This window comes from Mauremys reevesii, linkage group 7 (assembly GCF_016161935.1).
Source record: "Mauremys reevesii isolate NIE-2019 linkage group 7, ASM1616193v1, whole genome shotgun sequence".
Classification (NCBI taxonomy): Eukaryota; Metazoa; Chordata; order Testudines; family Geoemydidae; genus Mauremys; species Mauremys reevesii.
The window spans coordinates 67,526,646-67,544,947 of record NC_052629.1 but is presented as its reverse complement, the minus strand read 5'-3'; the positions used below and the strand labels follow the sequence as shown (position 1 = coordinate 67,544,947).

Below are 18,302 nucleotides of genomic sequence, written 5' to 3'. Positions count from 1 at the left end.
ACTTGCAGCCCCTCCCAGCTTGGTATCATCTGCAAACTTTATAAGTGTACTTTCTATACCGTTATTGGAACCCTGTATGCCATTATTGGAACTTCCCAGCTGAGCCTGATATCTATGATAAGCTAAAGCAAAGACCCAGTTCTGAACTAATCTAGTTTGGATCTGAACTTTACAGCTGAAGCTCAGCTCTAGTTTTTATAGATCATAAAATTATGTGACACTTTTAAAAAAGCATCCACAAGTATTTCACCCTCTGACCTCCTGTAGGTATGAATTTCCCACATACTCAGGAAAGACTTATTTCCTTTTATCTGTCCCAAATTTCTCAGCCCATGCACTCAACTGGTTCCACAATGGGCAAATTTAATCATTTTCAGCTCCTGTGAACTTTCGTTCTCTTTGCAAACATTGCTGTCCTTTTTCTTATAAGGCCAAACCTAAGATCGTAGGTCATTCCAAAGAGTCATCTGAAGGTGGCAGAAAGAGCAGCTTTGTCATCAATAAAGATCAGTCACTGACTCCGTCTGGTACTTTCCGCACTGTGTTGTACATGTCAAGAGGCTAAAGGCAAACCTTTGACACAAACTGATTTTGGCTTGGGAAAATGCACATGGCTATATTTAGAGTATTGTCTCATAGGCAGAAATGTGCTTGGAAGTCATTTTAAGGCAATGAGAGTTTCCATAATGCAACAAATAGAAGAAAAGTAGATTATGGGTCAGATATGTTAATTTATAGGGCCACCATAGTGGTCAAATGTCAACAAGAGTGATGCTGGTGAAAGAGACAAGCTTTTGCCATATACCGCTTGAAAAAGAAGCTCTGAAGAACAGCTCTGGGCTTGCCTCTTTCACCAACAGAAGTTGGTCCAATAAAAGATATTACCTCCCCCACCTTGTCTCTCTAATAGGCTGGGACTAACACAGGTACAACACTGCAAAGTGATGCAATTCCAGGAACAGCAAAAGAAATCACCAGGGGACTGGACTAATAGGAGGCAAGATTAATTGGGCTCCTAATTTTCTCCCATGCTGCCGCTCATGCTTAGGAGGAGCTACCCATAAACATCCACAAAACTACCTCATTTTCCTCCTTCAAACTCTCCTTTGCCACGATGCCTACAAAAAACTTCATACTTCTCACATACTCAGGGAAGAGGTTTAGCTGGTGTGCTAAAACTGCTGCCTATTACACTGACCAATATCATGCCATTGTTTCTTTGCACTCTCCTGGTGGTCTGTATCCATCTGTTGTCTCTGGTCTCATACTTAGATTGTAAACTCCTTTGAGCAGTGGTAGGCCACCCAGAGAGCACAGATATAACAAGCTCATGCCAAACTGCTCCCGTGAGCAGGTGATAGGGTTGCTAGGTGTCCGGTTTTCGACCAGAACGCCTGGTCAAAAAGGATCCCTGGCATCTCCAGTTGGCGGTGCAACAGGGGCCCGGGGCTAAGGCAGGCTCCCTGCCTGCCCTAGCTCTGCACAGCTCCTGGAAGCAGCCGCCAGGTCCTTGCAGCCCCTAGGCACATGGGAGGCTCCACATGCTGTCCCCACCCTGAGCCAGCTCCACAGCTCTCATTGGCCAGGAACTGTGACCAATGGGAGCTGTGGGGGCGGCACAGAGAGCCACCCTGGTCGCCCATGCACCTAGGGGCTGCAGGGACCTGTCAGTTGCTTCCTAGCAACTGTGATAAGCGCTGCCGGGACCTCACACCCCAAATCCCCACCCACACCCCAAACCCCCTGCCTCAGCCCAGAGATCCCTCATGCACCCAACCTCCCTCCCAGAGCTTGCACCCCGCACTCCCTCACCCCAACCCCCTGCCCCATCCCTGAACCCCCTCCTGCAACCCAAACCCTTCATTCCCAGCCCTACCCAGAGCCCGCATCCCCAGCTGGAGCCCTCTCCCCCCACACCCCAACCCCCTGCCCCAGTCCGGAGCCCTCTCCCACACCCCAACTCCCTCATCCCCAGGCCTACCCCAGAGCCTGCACCCCCAGTGGGAGCCCTCACCCCTTTCTTGCACCCCAATCCCGTCCCAGCCCAGTGAAAGTGAGTGAAGGTAGGGGAGAGTGAGCTATGGAGGGAGGGGGGATGGAGTGAGTGGGGGTGGGGCCCCAGAGAAGAGGTGGGACAAGGGTGGAGCCTCAGGGCAGGGGTGTTCAGTTTTGTGCGATTAGAAAGTTGGCAACCTTAGCAAGTGAGCTGCGATGTACCTCACAAATAGACGGCTTTAAGTGGGTTTCAAGTAAAATGCATTGCAGCAATACAACCAGGAATAATTTTGGACCAATATGCTGAATTATGGGCCTGATGCAAGTAATTCTCCAACAAAACTGGGGAATAAGCATGTATTGGTGTGCACCTTCCAATCCCTTGTTTGTCCAGTTTAGGTCATAAACATCTGGTGCACACTGCCAGAGTTAGCCAAATAATAATTATTAAAACCTCCATGAAGTATTCTTTCTTAGCTTATTACGTGAAACAATTAGAATTCCAGTGACTCCCAATACTCTTTGGTTTTTTTTGCCAGAACTCACAAATGACTTGCCTAACAGATTCTAAGAGCATGTGATGCTGAAAGCCTGCCATTTTGAACCCAGGTCAAACATATCTTGGAACTGTTAGCCATCACTCTGGCATAGGAGGAACGTGCCCAATGTATGTTGACAGACTCTCTAGCTAGTTGGTTTGGTATCAGGAAGTAGGCCTCTGAGAGGTTATTGACTCCCAAACTCCAGTGCACTGCACTGATGTCATAGGACAGGCCTGTCTGACATCACTAGACCAGCCAAGGCACAGATCTCTGGGATGTCACTAGCTCAGCACTTCTAGCTGGGCTGATGACAAAGCACAGGCCTCTGTGACATCACTAGCTCTCAGCAGCTAGCTGGCTGGGCTGATGACAAAGCACAGGTGTGTGTGAGACGTGACCTGTCACATGAGGGAGAAAACAACCAACCAGTCAGCTGACTCCTCTTAAGAGTCTGCTGGGGTGGATGGGTCTGGGGACTATATAAAGCAGACCCATGCCTTTGCAGAGAGGGCAGGCAGAGATGCAGCACCCAGGAAGCCGGGGACTGTTGGAGGGGTGCTAAGGGGCAAACAGCTCCAGAGAGGGGAAGAAGTGAGTCACTCAGCTTGGGGGCGAAGGTGCCAAGCTTGGGGAGAGCTGGGGCCTGTTCTCCAGGAAGCAGTGGCCCTGCCTGGGAAAGAGAATGTGATGCAGTATGACCAATGCTTGTGATTTTATTGCAACTCCAGCCAATCCAGGCAGTTTTTTGCTGCCTTGTGAAAACATGGTGAAAGGCACCAACATATGAATTTTTCCCTTATTCAAGATGGCCACCATCTAGTACTGTCAATGAGCTGAAGCCAGCGTGACGGGTGTCATGGGCTTGGGGAAGGGAGGCCGCCCTTAGTACAGTTGGCTGCCATGTCCCACTGTTTTTCAGCAAGACTGAAGCTGCATATGGGCAAGTTGGCTGCAAGTCTAGGCCTCAGGGGGCTGGACAGGACATGGGATGTGGGGAGCATAGAGACCCTGTGAAAGGATGCAGGAGGCTGTGAGGTGGCTGGGGGCAGGGAGAGACTGAGGAGGTGCAGGAAGATTTTTGGGGCAGTGGGTTGGGTAGGGGTGTAGGGAGACGCTGAGGTGGGTGCAGGGGCTGTGGAGGGCAGTGGGATGGGGGGGTCAGGAGGGAGGCTGAAGGGGTGCAGGGACTGAGGAGGACAGAAGGAAGGCTGAGGGGGGGCAGAGGGGGCTGCATTAATGAATGGTTTGTGATGTTCGGTATCAGCGTTGTATATGTTAGTCTTAGCTGCTATTTCCCTAGTTTAGAACATGTGGGTTTTTCAGAAAAACAATGGTCCTGATTTCCCCTGGATGCTGCTGCTCCTTGGGGTTGCTCTGGCAGTGCCAATCAGCCAGAATGCTTTCCAAAGCATACAGGTGGCACAGAGCAGGCGAGGCAGCTCAACTAGGGTTGCCAACTTTCTGATTCCAGAAAACTGAACACCCCCACCCCTTCCCGATGCCCCACCCTCCAGGAGAGTTGGGACGGGGAGTGGGAGGGGGATGCAGGGGCGGTTGGGATGGGGAAGGATGCACTGATGGGGATGCAGGGTTGCGGGGGAGGAGTTGCCCAGAGTCCGGGGCTGCTGGGGCCAGCAGCGGACTCAGAAGAACTGTCCTGGGCTGAAGGGTTGGTGCTGCCAGGGTGGAGGTGGTGCTGGGCAGGTGCTGCCGGGTTGGGCCTGCCCCCAACTCCCCGAGGTGTCCAGGGCAGACTGGGCACTGGGTTCATCTAATTCTCCTCTCCTTCTCTCCAGCAGGCCCATTCCCAGCACTCGGAGATGGGGATACATACCTCCATCTCCAAGGTGCTGCAATGGGGCGACAGACCACAGGGTCGCCGCAGGAGCATGTGTCACAGCTCGAGCCCAGCTACAGGAGGAGTGCGAGGAGGAGGGGGCTGGCAGCAGTGGGAGAGGCACGCGCCACGACCCCTCAACAGCTGCCTGCCGAGCAGTGCTCACGAGTCGCACTAGTTTGGCCCCTGCCATGACCCGGCCAAAGGGAGGCAGACAGCGGGTGGGGCAGCATGCGGACTCCCCTGGTTGCCCCTAAGCCTAGGAGCCAGACATGCTGGCTGCTTCCTGGGAGCCGCACGGCACGGAGGCTAGCAGGGAGCCTGCCAGCCCTGCTGTGTGGTGCCGCCAACTGGACTGTCAACGGCGAGGATTCCTGCCAGGATCCCTTTTCAACCGGGTGTTCCAGTCAAAAAACAGACACCTGGTCACCCTAAGCTCAACTCCAAGCCAGGCCTAGGCATGGGGGCATTATGGAGGAACAGTTCTGCAAGGGGGTGTGTGGGGGATGGCCGGAGAGTTCCAGGGGTCACTGCTCACACAGACGTGCAGGGTTCTGAATACTGATCAGAGCTGGATCAGGCTCAGGTTGGTGAGCTGTTAAGTGGATGTAAAGTTATGCATAAAAGAGCTTCTTTGTCTAACACAAGATTTCGTCACCTTAATGTGAAAAATGACACTGGGGGTGTGGTTTGAACATTTGTGCCCTAGAGGGATCGAACTCCAGACCTCTGGTCCTATTAGTATCCAGGAAGTGGGCGGGCAAAGCCCGCCCACTGCTAAAGGACCTCCCCCCAGCCTAAGGGGAGGATCCACAGGTCTGGGATACTAACTAATTACGTGGGACAACCAATGAAAAAAACAGGATCGGGAGTGAGGTCATAGGGCTAACGAAGGGAACCTGATGGGGACACCGAGCAGAGAACCCCAGACAACGCCCAATGCTCCTTGAAGGCGTCAAGGGAGCCAGTGGATGCCGCCCAGAGGAACTCTGCCCGGATGCATGAACGGACGGAGGAGCGGAAATAGGCCCTACAGTCTCAGGAAATCCCGTCGGCCAACCTCCTCTCCCTGGTTTTATAGATGGCTAGTTTGGCCAGGGCCAAGAGGAGGTTGATAAGGAGATCCCGCGACTTTGTGGGGCCACGGATGGGGCCACGTGAACTGCTACTGACTGAGAAGTAAACACCCCATTCTGTTAGCTTGGTGCATGACATCTTTAGCAACCTCCAAGCAGGGGCGGCTCTAGACCCCAGCGCACCAAGCAGGCGCTTGGGGCGGCCGTTTCCCGGGGGGGCGGCATTTGGCTCCGGTTGAGCTCCCGCCGTCATGCCTGCGGCAGGTCCACCGGAGCCCGGAACAAGCGGACCTGCCGCAGGCATGACTGCGGCGGGTCCCGTCTTCCTGCGGCTCCGGTTGAGCTCCCGCAGGCATGACTGCGGCAGGTCCGCTGGTCCCGGGCTCCGGTGGACCTGCCGCAGGCATGCCGGCAGGAGCTCAACCGGAGCCGCGGGAAGAGGGGACCCGCCGCGGGACCGGGGAAGGGCGGCGCAGCGCTCCGCGCTGCTTGGGGCAGCGTGATTTGTAGAGCCGCCCCTGCCTCCAAGTGGCCGAGCCACCACTGGAAGTAGACAGAGCCCCTACAGGAATGGGGTATGCACTCCTAATCTCCAGTGCTCCCTGGATGCCAGAGCACCCTGGGAAGGAGATGAATTTAATTTAGAGCAGCCCTGAGGTTGTAAACTGCCCCAGGCTGGGTTAGAATCAGGGTGGCATAAATGTGTCACAATTGCAGCACCCTTTGGTAGGCTGTGTCAAACTCTGCGCAGACATGGCCCAGGATCTGCTCCAGCTTTGTGTGATGTCTTGCTTAGAGTTTTGTCAACTTTGGCTGCTAGCTATCAAAGTTTTTTTGGGGGGAGGATTTATAGACATAGAAACAGATGGATTAGTGAAGCTTGGAAATGAGCAGTATTAAGGGCTAGGCAAACCTCTTAAACCAGCTTCTGAAGCTGGCAAAACTCTTTCTCTTATACTTAGTGGAGAAGTAATGTATATAATCTAAACTTAATCATGTGCCATGAATTAGGGGTAGAAGAATTCCACTCCCACCCGCACTTCCCAAAATGTCGTGATGTGTAAAAAGATGCAAAAGACCCCATAGCACTCACTAGACCAGGGATGTCCTGGCCAAATCTGAAATGGGTGATGCCATCCTGCCAACATAAATCTGCCCTTCATGGTTTCCTTTGGATATAGTAGGTTTCCTTTCCCTTCCTAAATTAGTAGCCCCATGTTCCTGTGCACTGTTAACTACTTGCCACTTTCTGCCAACAAGGTGGCTGCATTTCAGTAGAGATGGTAATTGGTTTTTAAAGCGCATTTAGCATTATAGGACATCGGGATGAAAGTGATTTTATAGGAACAATGAGGACACAGTTCTGTGCTTTACCATGCCTGTTCTCAAATGCCTCAAGGAGCCTCCAGAAAAAATGCTAATAAAGTCAGTCATTAATTAATTATTTTATTTAATTATTTTACAAAATCCTGAGGTTTTTACTCAGGCAAAGCTCTCAGGGGGCCATTCCTATAGAGAGGGATCACCCTGGCCATGCCCCCTATCCTCCACTCCATTGGCTGTATATCAATTCCTCACCAGTCTGGGATTGCCTGATGCCTAAAGAATCTCCAGCTTTCAGGCTGTTTTGCATCACTTTAGCAGCCTTATTAGAGGCCAGGATCTGGCTCTGGGACTTTCTTGATGAACTGGTTTCACTGAAATCCAGAGTGCTCAGTGGAGTTACTCTGCAATTAGTCTAGGGTGGCTGAGATTTGACTACGGGTCCAAAAATGTGTATTTTGGCTTTTGGGCCCAATGAGCTCTGTAAACAAATATCAATATATAACGTCAGGCTAGACAAAGTAGAAATGTCAATGCTTATTACATTTCTCCCAGCAAGTATCAGGAAAACAATGGCTCTTCCCTCCCCTTTTTTATTTGATTCCGGACACCATCCTGCAGTTGCAATGGGAATGGAATCAGGTCTTGTGTTTGAACCACATGGGAGCTATCAGCTACCAGCACCTTGACGCGTCATGGCATGTTTCTGGAAGTGTGTACTGGGGAGAGGAAAGGCTGCTGTCATGATCAGGCTCTTAGGAGACAGTAGGGAAACCGAGGCAGCAGGAACAGTGGGCGCTTAGAGGGAGGGGAGTGGCACTAATGAATGGGAGTGAAGATAGCAGGAGATGGGGAGGGAGCAGAGAAGAGCCAATGGAAAACAATGGAAACCCAGATGGGGGCGAGGTGGAAGGTGGGTGATGGGCACGCATGGCTTCAGATCCCCAATCTATGTCTTGCAAGCCAGTTCTGAATGAAAGGGCTGTAAATCAGTCCCAGCATTCTAGTGAATCAAACTTTGTTCTTGTGGCTTATGACGTCACCAGAAGCTCTTCATAGAATAGCAGGCAGCTATGATAGAGATGGCTGTAATTTGCTCTGTATCAAATTAACAATAGTAAATAAACTGTGTATTGGATTCCGGAGTGGAATGGCTCTTGCCAAATGAATGTGTCTTACCCTCAGGCTGCCCTGATTTAAAACACATGTATCCATTTAAATCACATCGCCTGCCATACATTCAGCTACTGTTCAGATTCTTATCTCCTTGATAGCTACATCGGTTTGAACTGTTGGCTTGTTTGTTATGGGCTAGAGATACAGAATTTTGTACTCTAGGATTTTCTTGGGAGGCTTTGCATGAGAAGCAGAAGTGCTTGGGGGCGGGGTGGGGGGAGAGGAAATAATGGCTGCCTGTGCAGTATTTAAACCAACCACCTGGGCCCAATTAAAAGCACCTTTAGTTTTATTCAGGGAAGACACTCACTGAATTCAATAAGTCTTGTTTGATTAAAGGCATCACGAATGGGTCCTGGATTAGTGGACAAAAACCTAAAGACCGGAGGAAAATTGTATGTTAACAAACATGGTTCAGCTTCTACCCAGGGAAGAGAGGATTTTGGATGGAAAATGACAAAGATTTTAAAAAACAGCAGCATAATGTTAGGCTTCTAAGTCCACACTTAGGCACCAAAGAAAATGGCCTGCTTTTCAAAAGTGCTGAATGCTCCACAGCTTCTACTGACGTCAGTGGGAGCCGGATGCAGCTTCTAATTATTAATCTCGTTTGCCTGCATATTTTCCTGCGGAAGTACTAAGAATGTACAGCAGGTCCAAGTGGCTCTTTATCTGTGTGTGGAGATAAGAAGGGATGCAGCTCCTCCGAAGAAACCGTGTCTTAGAGGCGGAAGGCTGCACTTCTTATCATTCAAGGACGTGTGGTAAAGGGGTAAAAATAGGGCCATGGAGGATAAGAAAGCTGAAGCAAGGCACCTGCCACATGCAGAAGGGAGCCACTGGAAAGGATTAAGACTTGAGAACCTCAGCTGGAATACTGCAAACCGTCACTTACAAGGAGTAAGTCAGAATCATAGATATATAGGGCTAGAAGGGACCTCCAGAGGTCATCTGGTCCATCCCCTGCGCTAAAGCAGGATTATGCTTGTCTAACCTGTTCTTAAAAAGCTCCAGTGATGGGGGTTCCCACAACTGCCCTTGCTAACCTGTGTGATGCTGGCAGACCATGCCAAGGTCCCCATGTCTCACCTGAACACTGCCAAATACAGAGCTGGGATCAGTTTGGCTCACCTCCATGTTAAAATCGGTAGGAGAATTATAAGAGTTTAATCTTTATTGCAATGCTTGTGAGTTGCTGCCTGCATTAATCTCACTTGCAACATCTGTTTCTCCTATTGTAAGATAATACATCTGCCTTGGTATTATAAACCTCTGTAATTATGTAAACCAACAGACAGGAGGGAGATGTTAACTAGTGTGATCGGCAACCAAATGTGCTATGTCCTGCCCCACAGGGAAAGCCCATCAACACCAGACAGAATATACTGTGGAACATTAAACAGGACAAAAGGCTTTGTTGCTCTGCCCTGCCCCCACCATGAAGATGAGTCATGCAAGTGGATTCTGCCCATCAGCTGAGTTTGCAGCTCAGCGCATATGGCAGGAAGGGAATAAAAACCCCAAACAGAAGGAACTGAGTATCTCTATGCTGCCTTGACTCTGCAGGGCAAAGTTTCTAGGCATAAGCAAGAGGTCCCCTGTTGTTTAGCCTGGGTTAGCCTTAGAAGTTGCTGATTATAGAAGCTTCAATTATCTGTTTGATAATTAGTGTGTCTGTTTACCTACTTTAATCTTGTAAACTCCCCCATTTCCTTTCCCTATTAATACATCTGTATATTGTTTGGCTACAAGCATTGTCTTTGGTGTGAGATCCAAGCTGCAATTGACCTGGGATAAGTGACTAGTCCTCGAACTGGGAGTAACCTGAATATTGCTGTGATTCTCGGTGTAAGGGACCATCTATCACAAAGGCAGTCTTACCTGGTTTGTGAGACAGATTGGAGTATCCAAGGGCACTGTCTGTTTCCATGTTAAGGCTGTTGCAGTGCTTGAGCAGTTTACACTTGATAATTTGTTGGTGAAATCTAAGGATGGAACTCACAAGCAGTCTGGGATTTGTGCCCTGCTTCTTAACAGTCTGCCCTGAGGTTACTACAGTGATGTAGGCAGCCTGACAACCTGTTCCAGTGTTAACTATACTTATGGCTAGAAAGGCTCCTATACAATCTGGGTAGGGGAAGGCACCTTAGAATGTGGTCCACAAAAGCCAGCACACTAGGCTGCCTAAGCTCCCCCATGAAGCCAGCCAATCAGAGATCCTGACAAAAAGGTTGTGTCCTAATCCCCAGTGCTCTCGTGGAGCTCAGTGACGAAGGCCAGACTTCAGGGAGGCACCTGTCTCTGCTGGCTCGTGGATTGCTCTGGGGCTTAGGTGGGAGATAGGCACCTAGGAAACCTTAACGGCAAAAACCTGGGTGCCAAGTGAGTTTAGGTGTCTATGGGATTAAGAGGCAGCTGAGCATGGTTTTTTAGGATCATGGTGGTACCTGAAACTGGGACTTAGGCACTGGGTTGTAGGTGCCTAAGTACCTTTGTGGATCTGGGCCTTAGAGCCTCAGTTCCCATTAAAATCAACTGGGCTTCTCAATCCCTTAGACTGCTCTGACAATCAGGAACCAGGCTGGCAAATCCAGCGATTTGCAACCACAAGGTTTAATTAAATTAACAGAAAACCATATTCAGATTCTGCAGGATGTTATTAAATAATATTTTGGGCTTTCAATTGCACAATATTGTAACATGGGTTTCATTGTACCCCGTTATGTGCAATTTATTTACAGTGACTGCCATTCTGGAAAGCTTTAGTTTAAAAAACAAAAAAGCTTGCCTGTGTGGATTTACATTTACATCATTAATGTACAGATTTACACAACAGCAGAAAGGTTGGATCTTGCTGTCAAAGCTGCTGCCCTGTACTACCTGCACCCGCATTCTGCTACTTTCATCCCCTCGTAGTTATATTTCAAAGTGGGTACCCCAGCATCATCAGTGTAGAGGATGGAAATCGAATCCAATTTGGTAGGAACACAACAGGCCTTGGCAGCTTTCTTGGGGTTTTTGAGGTGCACTAAGGTTTGGACGATAGCATGTTTCGTCGGGGTCACGTTGTCCGTCAGAGGGAAAAAGCAGCCCCCTTTGCATTCAAATGCATCGTAATCTTTCGGCGCAATGATCCAGGAATCCCAGCCAATGTCTTTGAAGTTCACACGGAGGGAGGTTCTCCGGCAGTGGTTGGTACCAGTGCTTCTCTTGCTTCTCGATGAAGACTGGTGGAGTCCAGGGACGGATAAGGATTTCTCCTCTGCCTCCTCTTCCTCTTCAGGCAAAGTGCTGTTCTTTGCTAACTTCTTTAGCACGCTCTCCTGCTCATGAAGAATCATCTCCCGGAGCTCCACTCTGGTCTCCTTGGTCCCGTTGCTGCGGTCGTTGGAGAACACTATTAACAAGGGCAAATTTTTAGTGTCGGGCATAACACTAATGTCCAGCTTCCCACAAGCGAAGTCACCCAGGGTTTTCCTCTCAACAACAACTTCAAGCTTGTTTTTAGTCTTTGATTTGTCTGCCCTGACCCATCTTTTCACAGCACTGGACACCTCAAACATTTCCCATCCACATTCCTGAATATCTTGGGTGGCAAGGAATGAGTTGGTGCTTTCTGGACTTTCCCAGAGGTCTTCATCCAGAACATCATAAATGACCATGTTGCCTTCCAGTCTAGAGAGAGGCCCAATGTCCCTATTACAGGATATGTGGATTCTCAGCTCCGCCCTGGTGACGTCTTCGTGCCGTGGGATAGAGACGTTGAAGAGCAAGATGTGTTTCTGAAATGGGTTTTCTTCCAGGGAAGCCATAGAAACAACATCTGCAACAGGAAATTAAGAAATGCTGTCACCCTGCCTCCTATGAGAGAGGCGAACCCAATGAGGACAAAAGCATTTAGCAAGCTGCATGCTATATTTCAGAAGAAATGCCCACCCTCTACTAGGAGCTGCTGGGAGTGAAGTTACACCATGGCCACTAGCATGAAATAAAATGGACTGGCTTCACTCCAGAGTTATGGGTTTAAAACCCAGATGGCAGTCCCTAATGGTGGCAACTCCACTGGGGATCAAGTTGCAGTGGTCCACAGTAACCACACCTTCAGTTATGCTCTGTATGTGCATGAGTGGGGCGTGCTCACACATAAAGAGCCAGCATAGCCCTGAAAGTAAGTGGTGTTGGCTTGTAATGGGGACATGACCGGGGCAGCGGGGGCATGTGCAAATGTAGTGGCTTCCCATAGAGGCTCTGCCATGTGGCCTTTCTAAAGAGCACTGGCAGGAATTAAAGCTGTAAACCTCCATGGAGGTTTGTAATACAAATCCCACTGCCGTTACCTTGGCCTTGGTTGAATCCCCCTCCAACCTCCCTCTCAGGTGTAGGGAGCTGTAATTTATATCTCTAGTTTATGCTCTCCTGTGCCAGCTTAGCTGAGTTCCCCAATACTGCTAGCACAAAAAGCATCTTGCACTGGGGAAGAATTAGAGAAGACAATCCATCCTTTAAAAGTCTGAATTAGAAGCTCCAGGTTCTGGCTTGTTTGGTGGATATGGAGCTTTTCACCCCTAAGTCCCTGGTTCAGTTCCAGCCCAGATTGGTAGGGCTTGATATTCAGAGGTAGGTAGAGCACCTGTAATTCCTGCTGAAGTCCATGGGAGCTGGAGGTGCTAGGCATGTCTGAAAGATCAGGCTGGTTGTGTTTTGGGAAGTTACCCCCAGCTGATAGCTGTCTACTGGTCTATGTAAGATGAGTGGATGGGTGTCAGTCCAATTTCTAATGGACAAGTGTCCACCTTGCCAAAAGCATCTTCACAATGGCCAGTGGGAGCAGAGAATGCAGCCATGGAGACTGCACTATATAAGGGTCCTTCTGTGTTGGAGATGGCTGTGGGGGAACGTGGAGATGGCTGTAGTGCTGTTTGTACGGGGTCTAGTCTGTAAGTAAATGGAAGCTTGGATTCTTCTTGGCTGGTTCCTTTTGTCAGCACTAAATTCACTTAAGCTGCCCCACCCCCTGCTTTTATTGCTTCTTTTGATGGGGCTTTTAAAATCTTTTAGTTGTATGTTATCTTAGATAGACACAGTGTTTAATTTATAATGAAAGAGGTGCTGGAGCTCAACCAATTACGTCCCGGGGCTCAAGCAAATTTTTTTATATTCATAACTAATGCAGCAAGCCCAGACGTGCTGGGGCTGAGCCCTGGCAAGCCCTGGCACAAATTAAGCACTGGATGGATGGACATTTTACTGATGGGCTAAGCTGAGCAAGGCCTGAACCTTTTGGGCCAGATCCAAACTCTCCAGAACTCTGAAGGTGAGGGCGGGTGTTCATAACTGAAACCTGGAGCCATATCTCCCGCTCGGCTCCTATCTTTGTAAATGGCTGGAGCAACACCCTGGAGCCAAACAGCTTCAAATGTTCCAAAATCTAGACCCAAATTGTGCAGCTCAGCCCAAAATCTCTAGCTTTGAGAAACAAGTGCCGGGTTACCAAGTTGCGGTGACTCAACTGAATTGGTATGAAAAGAAAGGGGAGATGGTACAATGTGAAATCAAAGAAAAGGACTTAAGACCTTGAAAATTATAATAAAATAGGGAGCAGTGGAAAGGATAACCAAACAGACTATGGCTAGGATTTTCAAAGAAACCTAAGGGAATTAGGTTCCCAACTCCCTTTGAATTTCAATTGGATTTGAAACTGACTCTCATGCGTCTCTTAAAACCCCAGCCTATATGCTTAAAACATCTCATACCTTCAGTACTGAAGCTCCGCACAATATTGGATGCAGGGATGGAAGACTTGTCTGTGGCATATCTGTTGTACAGGTCAATCATGAATTGTGGTGGCTCCTCTCTAGACCTCTCTTGCGAAGGGATGCCTGATAAGTTCAAACTCCTCAGGAAATCAGCTTTCATGTTTTCCAGGAAGGTTTTAAAGTTGAAATGGGTCTCGCCCTCCACCTCTCCGGGATCACCAAAGGATTTATCAGAGTTCTCCATAGCTGATAATTTGCCCCAGGCTTCCAAGGGCTTGCCTCTTGCCAAACAAGTGATGATGTTGAAAACAGACAATGCAGCCATCACCCCAAAATAGTGCATTTTTCATCTGTTCACTTTCCAGCGGAGAAGGGAAAAAAGAGAGGGATATTCCAGTTGATTAGCGCTCTCCTTTCATTTAGAGGCAGAAGAAAGGGAAACAGAAGGCAAACAACTTGAGCTCTGTTCCAGTCTGTTGCAAACCCCAGACTCTTGTCAGTTGTCAAGCCTTATCTTAGCCATTGATGCCATGCTTCAGTTCTGTTATCTAGCAAAGCTCTTAAGTTAATGAAGATTCTATAAACATCTGAAAAAACAGGCTGGACACTGTATACTATAAAGAATTCACATTTCACCTCAGTGTCATTGCTTAATTATGTTATTTGCCAATACTGAGAGGGCTTCAGGGGAACTTTTTTCGGGGGGGTGACGGGGGAAGGAAAAAGACTCTGGTTTTCCCCAGTCCCCCATAAAAACAAAAAAAATAGGGAGTAAGAACAAACAGCTCTATTAGCAGGGAGCAAATATCACCCCTCAAATCTATCCCTTGGTCCCTTAATGCATGTCCTTCAAAAATCAGTCATCCGGTGGAACCTTGTTCTGCAAGCTGTGATCTCATGACAATGCAAACAGCCTTAAAATTCCCTTCCATTTATCAGCCAAGAGTTATTATTTGTACACAGTGAAATATCTGTTTTGTGTCAAGTTTGCCTCAAATTGTTTGCCTCAAATTGTCCATTTTTAGCTTACATCCTTTGGTGGAGGGGGTAAAAAAATTCTGTCTTTAGCGTATGTTATGTAATATATTTTCCTAGATTCTTGTACATGAGGTCGTTGGTTAAACTAGTTCACTCCTATGTCACTGCAACAATAACTGGTTGTTCTTGAAGATAAAGCCAGGCCTACTAAGCCTGAATGAAACATAAAGTCCCTATGAAGACACTAAAGACTAGCCAAGGATATATTTGTGTGCCATGTGAATATAGGCCAAGGCAAAAAATAAGAATTATGACATACTTTTGTGTGCCTTAAGGAGGAAAAACTCCAGTTAAAACATTACAAATATTACCTGATATTTAATCTAATCTAATTTAATTTAATCATTCTAATGCTCTAATCTAAGTGTACATAATCATTTTACCTAATCTATCTGTGTATTATTTTTAGAGAACCCCTAGTGCCTGGTGCTATGTTGTCTCATTGGTACTATGAGAGCTCAGATCACCTAAACAAAATATCTCACTGCAAAGACTCATGAAAGTTTCTGCCTCTAACTAGGTCTCATTGCTGGTCATTCTTCAGATTTCTCGCAGGGCATATCTAGCCCATTGCATAATGCAAGCTCTCTGTAGTTCAGTTACTTCTACCTGTTTCTCTTCAAAGGCGACCTAGAATCCTTGGTTCTGGTTCCTGCAGCAGTTCCTAGGAGGTTCATAGATTCATAAAGTGTAAAGCCAGAAGGGACCACTATATCACCTAGTCTGATCTCCTGTTTATCACAGGTCATTAAATTTCAGCCATGTACCTGTGTGATAAGCCCAGTGGGTTGCATTTGACTACAGCATGTCTTCCAGAAAGGCATCCAGTCTTTATCAGAAGACACTAAGAGATGGAGAATCTATTCTCCCCATGGGAGTTCATTCCAGTGCTCGATCACCCTCTCTGTTAAAAATTTGTGCTTAATTTCTCATTTGAATTTGTCTGGCTTCAGCTTCCAGCCATTGGTTCTTGTTATGTCTTTCTCTGATAGATTAAAGGTCCCCTTAGAACCTAGTATCTTCTCCCTGTGAAGGTACTTAGACACTGTAATCAAGTCAGCTCTTAATCTTGCTGATAAACTCAACAGGTTGAGCTCTTTAAGTCTGTCACCCCAAGGCATTTTCTCCAGCCCTCAAATAACTTTTGTGGTTCCTTGCTGCACCCTCTCCAATTTTTCAACATCTGTTTTAAAATATGGACACCAGAACTGGATGCAGTATTTCAGCATTAGTCTCACCAATGCTGTATATATAGAGAAAATCACCTCCCTACTCACTATTCCCGTTTATGCATTTAACTATACATTAGCCTTTCTTGTCACAGCATCGCACTGGGAGCTCATGTTCAGTTCTTTGTCCTCTCTGACTGCTAAATCCTTCTCAGACTCACCACTTTCAGGACACAGTCCACCATTCTGTACGTATGGACTGCATGGCTTGTTCCTAGACGCAGAACTTTGCTTTTGGCTGTACTAAAATGCATTTTGTTTGAAAGAGCCCACTTTACCAAGCAGTCCAGATTGCTCTGTATGGCTGCCCTTTCCTCATCATTAACCACTCCATCAATCTTTGACATCCACAAATTTATTGTCAGTGATTTTTTTTTAATATTTACTCAGATATCATTGAAAACGTTGAATACCATCAGGCCTAGTGTCATAAACAGATAGTTAAGGGTTAATGTCTCTTTTACCTGTAAAGGGTTAAGAAGCTCAGTAAACCTGGCTGACACCTGACCAGAGGACCAATAAGGGGACAAGATACTTTCAAATCTTGGTGGAGGGAAGTCTTTTGTTTGTGCTTTTTGTTTGGGGGTTGTTCGCTCTTGGGACTAAGAGGGACCAGACATCAATCCAGGCTCTCCAAATCTTTCTGAATCAGTCTCTCATGTTTCAAACTTGTAAGTGATAGCCAGGCAAGGCGTGTTAGTCTTATTTTTGTTTTCTCAACTTGTAAATGTTCCTTTTTGCTGAGATGATTTTACCTCTGTTTGTTGTGACTTCGAACCTAAGACTAGAGGAGGTTCCTCTGGGCTATATGAATCTGATTACCCTGTAAAGTATTTTCCATCCTGATTTTACAGAGATAATTTTTACCTTTCTTTCTTTAATTAAAAGCTTTCTTTTTAAGAACCTGATTGATTTTTTCCTTGTCTTAAGATCCAAAGGGATTGGATCTGGACTCACCAGGAATTGGTGGGGGAAGGGTGGGGGGATGATTAAATTCTCCTTGTGTTAAGATCCAAGGGGTTGGATCGGTGTTCACAAGGAACTTGGTGAAAAAGCCTCTCAAGGCTGCCCAGGGAGGGGAAGGTTTTGGGGGGACAGAAAGTGATCCAGACACTGAAATTTCTGGATGGTGGCAGTGTTACCAGATCTAAGCTAGTAATTAAGCTTAGAAGTGTCCATGCAGGTCCCCACATCTGTACCCTAAAGTTCAGAGTGGGGGAGGAACCTTGACACCTAGTAACAATCTCTGTAAAACAGCCCTGTTCAATGCTGATTCCCCATTGATAACTACTACTTGAGATCTGTCAGATAGCCAGAGCTTAATCCATTTAACACATTCTCTATTGATTTTTGTATAGTGCGATTTTTTTAAAATCAGAATGTTGTGTGGTACTTGGTCAAATACCTTAGATAAGGCAAAGTATATCACATCTCTGCAATTACCTTTATCGACCAAACTTCTCATCTGAATATAATCAGGTTTGTTTGACCAGACCTATTTTCCATAGAGCCACATAAACTGGCATAACTTTATTCTCATCTTTTTGTTCTTTAGGAATTGAACCACAGATCACTTTGCCATTATCTTGTCCAGGACTGGTTTCCTGTTAACCAGCCGATAGTTATCCAGGTCATCTCACTGGCCCTTTTTGAATATTGGCACAACTAGCTCTCCTCCAGTCTTCTGGAATTGCTCAGGTATTCTACAATTTATTAAACATTAACATCAATAAAAGCAGCAAAGAGTCCTGTGGCACCTTATAGACTAACAGACGTTTTGGAGCATGAGCTTTCGTGGGTGAATACCCACTTGGTTGGATGCATGCATCTGTCGAAGTGGTTATTCACCCACGAAAGCTCATGCTCCAAAACGTCTGTTAGTCTATAAGGTGCCACAGGACTCTTTGCTGCTTTTACAGATCCAGACTAACACGGCTTCCCCTCTGATAATTAACATCAATGGATCTCCTCAGCCAACTCTTTTCATATACTCGGTGCAAGTTTGCAGGGCCTGCTGATTTAAAAAATGTTTACCCCTCGGAGATATTTTCTAATATCCTCTGCAATAAGTAACAGCCTACCAAAGAACCAGAGAGGCAAATGGCCACTCCGGGTCAGAGCCCCAGCCATGCCGCTTCTATGATGAGCCATTCTAGGGGGTGCCCCTACAACTACCCCACCCCGGTGCTTCCCTCCTCCCCCACCCCTCCCAGGCTACCTTGGCAGTTATCCCTCCATTTGTGTGATGAATTAATAAAGCATGCATGAATTTGAAACAACAATGACGTTATTGCCTCTGCAAGTGGAGATCAAAGGGGGGAGGGGAGGGT

The 18,302-nt window shown here is 47.3% G+C and overlaps 1 protein-coding gene across 1 annotated transcript; it reads right to left on the bottom strand.

Moving 5' to 3' along the window:
- Window positions 1–10,825: 10,825 nt before the first annotated feature.
- GDF2 (growth differentiation factor 2) lies at window positions 10,826–14,152 on the bottom strand. The gene is made up of 2 exons (XM_039482986.1): window positions 13,703–14,152; window positions 10,826–11,772 (listed from the first exon to the last, which is right to left on the bottom strand). Exons 1-2 carry the CDS (start codon window positions 14,046–14,048, stop codon window positions 10,826–10,828), a joined length of 1,293 nt encoding a protein of 430 aa, XP_039338920.1. The 5' UTR covers window positions 14,049–14,152.
- Window positions 14,153–18,302: the final 4,150 nt, after the last annotated feature.

Excerpts from the sequence above, each read along its gene's own strand:
- GDF2 (XM_039482986.1), bottom strand. The coding sequence starts at position 14,048 with ATGCACTATTTTGGGGTGATGGCTGCATTGTCTGTTTTCAACATCATC. Across the intron at positions 11,773-13,702 it reads GCGGAGCTTCAGTACTGAAG|ATGTTGTTTCTATGGCTTCC; the intron begins GTATGAGATGTT and ends TTCCTGTTGCAG.